Consider the following 8690-nt stretch of genomic DNA (forward strand, 5'->3'; position numbering starts at 1 on the left):
TCATATACAATTAAAAGAATTAGGCTAAGCTTGACCCATACATCGATATAAGAAGCAAGAACTCTCATAAAAAAAATTAAACAACATTTTAGTTGTAGTTTCAACTTTTAAGCCATGAGAAACCCAACTTGGAAAACATAAGCGAAACATATAGAAGAAGAAACACATCATGACCAAGTACTGGAGGATCATCCAATCTTCACATGCCAAATATGCGTAGAGCCCATGCAATCAAACAAAAATTCAGCTACAATAATAATTGTGTGCACTCTTTTAATGATGCCAAATACATCGAAACCCAAATTGACAATAAGGTGCCAAACATTGAATGTCCTACATTTATTTATGATGCATGAATTGCACGTTTAAATAAAAACTAATAAATAAAACTTAATATCATATATACTCTATATCTATATTTTCTACCTTACTTTGAAGGTTTCACAACATTGTTATTTTATTTATTTGATTTTTAAACCAAAATTTACCACTACAAACATGTTTCTCTTATATTTATGTTGTGTACTTCAGTCCACTTTGGTCCTATTCGGTCCCAGTTTGGTTCATTTACTCTTATTCGGTTCATTTTGTCCACTTTGGTCTACGTCAGTTCTATTCAGTCCACTTATATCCTATTAGGTTCTATTCGGTCCACTTTGGTCTTATTCGGTCCACATTGATTCTATTTAGTCTACATTGATCCTATTCGGTCTTATTCGGTCCATTATGTCCACTTTAGTCCTATTTGGTCTTTTTCGGTTTACTTCAGTCTAATTTGGTCCATTCTGTCCACTTCGGTCTTTTTGGTCCAATTTAGTTTTATTCAGTTCATTTTGGCTCTATTTGGTCCATTCTATCCACTTTGGTCCTATTCGGTCCATTAGGTCTTATTCAGTCCACTTCGATCCATTATATCCACTTTAGTCCTATTCGGTCTTTTCGGTATACTTCGGTCCAAGTCGGTCCCTCAGTCCACTTCGGTCTTATTAGGTCCAATTTAGTTCTATTCAGTTCATTTTAGATCTAGTTGGTCCATTTTCTGTCTACTTTGGTCCTATCCGGTTCGTTCGGTCTTATTCGATCCACTTTGGGCCTATTTAGTCTTTTTCAAAGACACTAATGTGAGGAGCTATGAAATTTTATGATCACTTTTTAAAAGGTTTTTATGATCACTCGAAATTGAAATTAAGCTGCTATTAAAATGCCATTTTAATTTGGGTTTTTACACTTTCTATAATATAAAACTAAATTTCAATTATTTGTTAATTGTACATAAGTTTTATGGCTTGACTTCGAATCCTTGAAGGCAAAATCTTGGCTCATTCAATGTGTTCACTTGTAATGCTATTGGTACTTTGATGCATCCGAAGTCAAGTTATGACTAAATTCTCCGAAAGATCAATTACATTTTACACTACCCCATGATATTAAAATCAACATTGAAGTATCCAAAGTTTTTTTTTTTTGAGACGAAAGTATACAAAGTTAAGTTATGACTCCTTACAATACCTTAATGAGAGATATTACATGGTGCCACCTAAATAGGATTTTCCTTACTAGCCACCATAATTTGCATATATGTGTGTATGCACACGCATGCAAGTACTTTCTATTTTATATACAATTAGATTAATGACGTAGTTCTTCTAAAAAAACAAAGATTAATGACAAAGTCTATTCTCTATTGGTTGGTTGATAAGAAGAAATCACTCAAGTTTTGCTCCCCATTTAAAAAAAAAAAAAAAATATCCACAAAACAGAAAATAGAAAATATTGAAAAATTTTATACTAAACATATTTCCAAACTTGGTTACATGCAATTATTTCTTAAGATAGCTTATTTTCAGAGAATTGATATTTTTGTTTTCATTTAAAAAAAAAAAAACCACCAAAAGTATTCATATGTGTGACTATTTGTTTTTTGTTTTATGAAAATAATCCTCCAATAAAGTTTTCTTTCAAAATAGTTTGAAAAAACTTGCTTTATCTCATCATGTGACATTTTGAATTTGACACTACCACCTTATTATCTCACTTTAAATATATTTATAAATAATTTAGATATTTTTGGTATGTCACCACTTGTCCTTTTAATTATTTCCCAATATTTTAGGAAAAAGATTTCATTTCATACTAGCTTGGTGGAAATTGTTTTGCAAATATATTTTGGCCGTCTGATTTTTGTTTTTAGAAGACTGTTTTCTAAATATTATAATTAATTTGCAACTGGAAACTACCACTTTTGTCTTTTTAATCGTATTTTGTCCTTGAGGAAAGAAACTGCCACTTTAATCAGCGGCCTCAAAAGCTGAGATATATCTAAAACCGCTATAAGTGCCGTGAAACCCTTTTAAGTTCACAAGTCCGTGTGGCGTGTTGCCGAGAAACAAAAAACGTGAAACCGCTATGATGACCTCCTCTTAAATTGACCAACGGATACACGTGAAAACACGCCGCGTTTCTCTCGATAAATCATGCAACCCCTTTTTCTCTCTCTCTTTCTCTCTCAGTTTTTTCCATAGCAATCTGAAGAAATAGAAATTACAAACATCATCATCATCAAACACCACAGCTCCATAAAGATTCTCATACGGTAATGTTCTACAAAACCAGATCTACATACTGTTAGTTTGTCTGAATATGTAAAAATCTATGTTTTTTTTACACTTTCCCTTTTGTTGAAGCTTGTTGATTGAATTCAAATGGGCTCTACTTTAAAAAGCTTTAAATAAATTCAAATAGGTCTTTTTTATTTTTTATGCAAGTACCTGATTACTAAGTTTTTAGGTGAATTAGATATTGCCTTATAAGTGCTTTAAGCTTCTAAAATAGCAGTGTTGATTACTGGGACACTTTAGAGGATGCAATTCATTATGTTCAAGCATTAACTGGTCTAAGAAACCAGACAACTATTTTAAGAGTTTATTACATTGGATTCAGCTAAGGTGCTCAAGAAATCATAACATGTTGTATCCTGATAATTACTTTAAAGCTTATACACTGTCATTGAACAGTGTGAGGTAACTAAAGACTTGGATTTTGTGGGATCATCAAAAAATAAAACTTTATTTTTTTATAAATAAGTTGGGTTGGTGCATCATGGGTATGCAGATCTTTCTTTCATTTCTACTATATATATATATATATATATTCTTTTGCTGGGTTCTTTTGTTGCTACTATAAGTGTCACATATAAGCAGCACAGAATAATGCCAGGGATGGCATTTGTCAATACTTGGCACATCTTAATTGGTGATTTATGTCTTGTTTATCCTTTTTTGAATTAGTGTTTTATCAACATCAGCATGTGGTTGACATCTTGCTAAACATATCATACTGATTTTCAGCTACCGTTGCTGCTAATTCATGATGTGACAGTAAGCTCAATGCAGAAATACATACTACTTCCTGTGCTTTCTTATGTAATTTGTACCTAATACTTGCATCTTTTTCCCCCTGTAAATCCTAATGCAGATACTATTTTAGTCATAGGTCATGTTATGATTTGAAACTTTTATATTTGCTCTAATTTTCCTTCACTAAATTAGTGACTTGTAGATAGATGGCCAGACAGGGTGTTACACTAATGTGTTATTGGAATGGGAGGATTACAAGTGGACCACATGGAATTTCTTATGAAGGTGCTACACCAAAACCGATTAGAGTCAACTATGGGATTACATATAATGAGTTGCTGGATACAGTTTATGGGGTTAGCGGCTTTGACAAACACCAGGTTAAACTGAAGATCACTTGCAGGTATCCAGCATGTAGGGAATACATTCCTGTGCCGATAGATGATGACGAGTCTATTGATATCATGTTTGATGTGGCACGACAACCTGGAACGAACTGCATGGAGTTGTATTTGGAAAGAGTACCAGTGCCCATTGAAAATCAAGTAAATGTCACTGTGCCGGCCCACGCCAATAAGCAAGTAAGTTTCAAGAATATTCTTTTGTTTTAAGTTCATACACTATGCTTGGCTCTCCCTTGGTGGTCTATTGTCTTGCTTGTCATCTGAATTTGTCTATAGAGTTTATATTTTCTGTTTTGTAGACACCAGTAGAAAAAGTCACTCGTGATGCCCAAGTTGACAGCTTTCTGGATCCGGGACCAGTGGACAATACAGTGCTTGTGCTGCAAAACCAACATAGATCTGCAGCCATATGGGAAGGAGAGGTTAGTTTTACTTATTAGTCTGTTTATTGCTTGTGAAGAAAAACTGCATTTTGTGTCACAATATAAAAATCTGTTACTGATGTACTTCCCTGCAGGATCCTGGTGTCCTGACATGTAGACAGAGGTTGGCTACAATGATGCGGGAATGGCAATTGGATTCACGTATTCGTCGGTTTGTCATCCAGTCTGGCTTTTATGGGGCATACAGGATTGGATTTATACAGATTGACTGGCCCCTAATCACTGCATTGGTTGAGAGATGGCGACAGGAAACTCACACTTTCCATTTTACTGTGGGTGAGAGTACTGTCACTCTGCAGGATGTAGCATTGCTTCTAGGTCTTCAAATAAATGGTCATGTGGTGACTGGTAATGGTGATCTCCAATGGGATGATCTCTGCGAGGAGCTCTTAGGGGTCAGACCAGATCGTAGTGTTCTTCATGGTTCAGCACTTAAGCTTAGTTGGTTACGATCTCGTTTCCATAAGCCTCCACCAGATGCTGATGATCTAACGTTGCAGCGTTATGCTAGGGCATATATCTTAGGTTTGATAGGTGGTTTTCTCTTCACAGATAAATCTGGAGCAGATGTCCAGTTGATATTCTTGCCTCTGTTGAGGGATTTTTCATATATTGAACAATTGAGTTGGGGCAGTGCTGTACTGGCATACTTATATCGTGAGCTTTGTCGAGCTAGTAAAGCAGGGGCTAATGAGATTGCTGGCCCTCTTATATTATTGCAGGTATTCATACTAGTATATATTCCTTTGTATGCTTCCTTTTATAGTTGTGTGTTTGTAATTTTATATGCTCTTACCTCTACAAATTACTTCACTACAGTTATGGGCATGGGAGCGATTACATATTGGTCGTCCTGAGAGACTTGGTGGCCGAGTGCGGGATCCAGTTGTACCAGATAGTGAGGATGTAGGGAACATTGCACTGGTTGTAGGGGATGCAGCAATACCTGAAGAGCAAGTGCCTACGGATCCATTAGGATGCAGGTATGTGTTAAGCTATTGAATTAATGTATATGTTTGTTACTATACCTTTGATTGGGCTTAAATTTATTCCTCTTACCTTAGGTGGAGGGCTCCTGTAATTCGTAGAGACAATCCTCTTAGAGCATTAATATTTTACAGGGACCAACTTGATCAACAGACAGATGATCAGGTTAGTTTTATTAAGTTTTTAATTTATGATATAATACACACTTTATCATGCGATGGGTGCAAGTTTATGTGTGCCTGCTTGTGTCTGAAACATTGATTTAGCTTATTTTCAATCTTAGATGATATGGCAGCCATACACTACTGAGCGACTTGCTTTACAACCAGATGTATGTGTAAATGACCAGCATGTGTGGCAAACAATTGCTCCACTAATCTGCTTTGATGTTGTCGAGTGGCATCGTCCTGATCGAGTTCTGCGACAATTTGGTCTCCATCAAGGAATTCCTAAACCTTGTGATACAGAGGTGAAACTCCATTCAATTGACAGACGAGGGAGACATCACTATGATTGGCGATCATATCATGGACGATATATACAGTTGTGGGAGGCTTGTGAAGAGAGTATTGCAGTGGGTGAGTCAGAGGAGCACCCAATGCATTATCATGATCCATACATGGAGTGGTATCGTAAAATCACACGTCGTTTGATTACTCCTCTCACTCAAAGACCACATATGCGATTTCAGCCTTCAAGTGGTACAACACATCTGCTAGTAAGAATTTGTCAAAACTATTATGTGATTAGTTTTTATTTTGATGTGCACTGAAAATACCTGAGTCAAAATTGTTAAGGTATCTGTATTTGGAATGACAGGTCCAGAGCTTGACTGCAATCCATAACCAATGCGCTACAATACTTGGTGCTTTCACTAGTGACTGTGCAATGCGAGCAATGAAAGATATCCAAACCATGTGCATCCGTGTCTTACAGATGATTGGAGAGACCCGGCACCTTGAAACAAGACCAGCATCTTGTCTTCCATATACAAATAATATGGAGGGCTCATTACGCCTCACCCATGAGGAGGTGTCACCTCTACCAGCAACAACACAAACCACAACTAAGGCTCCATCAGCAAGAGGACGAAGCAGAGGCAAAAGTAAAGGTAGAGGACGAGGCAGACCACACACAAACACAGCTGCAGTTGCAGCAGCTTTGTCAGAGTCATTTTTACCACCAGTAGCAGCAGCACCAGAAGCTGTTTCATCACATCATGATGATTCGGAAGGACCATCATACCTGAATCAAAAGGAGGCAGCACCACCAGAAAAGTCAATTTATGTGTTGGAGGGCAAGAAAGTGGTAGAGAAAGCAGCAACAGTACTATCAGAAGCAATACACCTGCTAGAGTGTGAGAAAGAGGTAGAAACAGCATCACCGCCACCATCAGAACCAACATACCTTCTAGAGGGTGAGAAAGAGGTAGAAACAGTAGCACCACCATCCTCAGAGCCAATGCACCTATTAGAGTATGAGAAATGGGTGGATACAGCCACAACTCAACCACAAGATGGCCCTATGGAGAAGTTGGCAGAACTTACTGAGGAGTCTAGAGATTTGAACAGACCACAAAAGAAGTCCAAGCACGTCTAATTTTATGTTTATGGAGGGAGGGGTATTGGTACATTTTGGAATATATTGTTAGTGTAGCATAATTACTGAGTCGTAATGTACATATAACTCCTTTAGTCATGTTTATTTTAAATTCCATCCACGTTTAACTCCTTTCGTCATGTCCATTTAAATTCCATGTCCATCTTCCTTGTATACTCCATGACTTCTTGCTCATCTTTGTCTTCATTGGAGTGTCAATTTTTAGCTTTTGTGAGAGAAGGAAATTATGTGATATATATATATATATTGACTCATATTTTTAGGTTGTGAATACGTAAGTATCACAATGGGTTTTGTTTGTGAAGCAATGAGTATGCATCAGAAGCACTTCTGCAACATATGCAGAAGACAATAGTTAGGGAACCTGTGGCCCTCCAGGATCTCCTCAAAAGAAAATGGAATTCAGTTTTGGTGACTTTTATAGTGAAGCCTTACTGATGAAATATAATTCTATATTTTGAAGAAGGGAGGTTTAGGGCGGCAGGACACTTATTTTCGCTTGGTTTAGTTAGGAACTTTGCAAACAATCCATATCTTGCAGCATCATTTTCTATGTTCCAGGCTTGGTTAAAAGAGTGAATGCAGGGGTGGGGTTGGCCTAGTGATTCCTAAAATCTGTATTGATCCATGATGTCCTAATTCAAAACAGCAACATCTTGGGGTCACCCCTTACCTAGAGTTTATGAGATGGGACAACTGTGTACTAAAAGGAATAGTCAAATACTCAAAGAGATTTAGACACCTTCGTTAATACCCCCAGCTCCCAAAAAACTTGGTTAAAACTCAAAGGATTGTATATTAAGTTCAAAGTTTACCTCCCAAAAAATAACCTTGGTTAAAACTTAAAAGAGTGTATATTAAGTTCAAAGTTTACCTTTGTCTACGTTCAATCGCTATTTCACCTTCTCTTGGATGAGACAAATAGAAAACTAGTGGCCTAAAGTCAAAAGAACACTTCGGTTTTAAAACTTCACAAGAGCAATATCATTCTCTTAAATTTATCAGTAGGACGATAAATGTGAAAGCGGTTTACTTTGTTTGATTAGTAGTCCTGTTTGATAAATAATCTAGTCAAGAGATAATGTAATACCCGCATTACCTAGCCTTAATTTTATTAATTTCTAGAGTTAGAACGATGGATTATTTAACTTGTTTCAAAAGTTATATTATTTTATCTTATGATCATTACAAAGAAAATAAATAAAACAAATAGTTTAATACTTGAGATAATTGAGTGAAAGTTATGGTCTAGTTATGAGGCCTTTTCTCATGAGGTTGTGTTTTACTGTCATATGACATGAGGACGAACAAAACCATGCAGCTTGTTGGGCCAAAGTAGACAATATCATGACATGAGAATATGGGTCGTTACAATTAAATTCAATATCTATTAAGAATCTATCAACCTAAGCTCAAATATATGAAAGTTTAACTAATAATCTTGTTTAAAATCTCCAACCAACATCTTACCTAAATGATTCATTCATGTAATTACCTAGTGTGTGTGAGAGACTTTGTCTATACACACCAAGATAAAAGTCAAATGCATTAAAAAAAAAGTAATATAATTATAATCAAAACTTGAATGATTAACCTCAAGTTTAAAAGTATACAATATCTTTATTGTTAATCCAATTTCCAACCTAAAAAAAATCAATTTATTAAGAGAACTGGGGTGTAAATAATTAAATCATCATTCTTCCAATTATCGAATTATTAAAAAAAAAAAAAAAAAAAGCACTTTTTTCACTAAAAAAAAAATATCAATATTGTAATTTTTCATATTATAGATTTAAATAAAATTAAAGAGAAAGTCTATGCATGCCTCTTTGTGCCAAAATGGCCAAATACCATCTTTGATTGAAATATTTAGCAATCTA

At 35.7% G+C, this 8690-nt stretch overlaps 1 protein-coding gene across 2 annotated transcripts; it reads left to right on the forward strand.

Annotated features, from left to right (window-relative positions):
- Window positions 1-2287: 2287 nt before the first annotated feature.
- Window positions 2288-7062, forward strand: LOC115977640 (serine/threonine-protein phosphatase 7 long form homolog). 2 transcript variants are annotated; one of them, XM_031099628.1, is made up of 8 exons: window positions 2288-2593; window positions 3549-3937; window positions 4060-4182; window positions 4278-4925; window positions 5023-5186; window positions 5268-5355; window positions 5474-5908; window positions 6010-6920. In XM_031099628.1, exons 2-8 carry the CDS (start codon window positions 3563-3565, stop codon window positions 6787-6789), a joined length of 2613 nt encoding a protein of 870 aa, XP_030955488.1. In that variant the 5' UTR covers window positions 2288-2593; window positions 3549-3562; the 3' UTR covers window positions 6790-6920. The 2 variants fall into 2 exon arrangements, with proteins under 2 accessions (XP_030955488.1, XP_030955489.1); XM_031099629.1 differs by having other exon boundaries at window positions 2340-2593; window positions 3559-3937; window positions 6010-7062.
- The last annotated feature ends 1628 nt before the right edge of the window (window positions 7063-8690 follow it).

Source organism: Quercus lobata, chromosome 2, assembly GCF_001633185.2.
Source record: "Quercus lobata isolate SW786 chromosome 2, ValleyOak3.0 Primary Assembly, whole genome shotgun sequence".
NCBI lineage: Eukaryota > Viridiplantae > Streptophyta > Magnoliopsida > Fagales > Fagaceae > Quercus > Quercus lobata.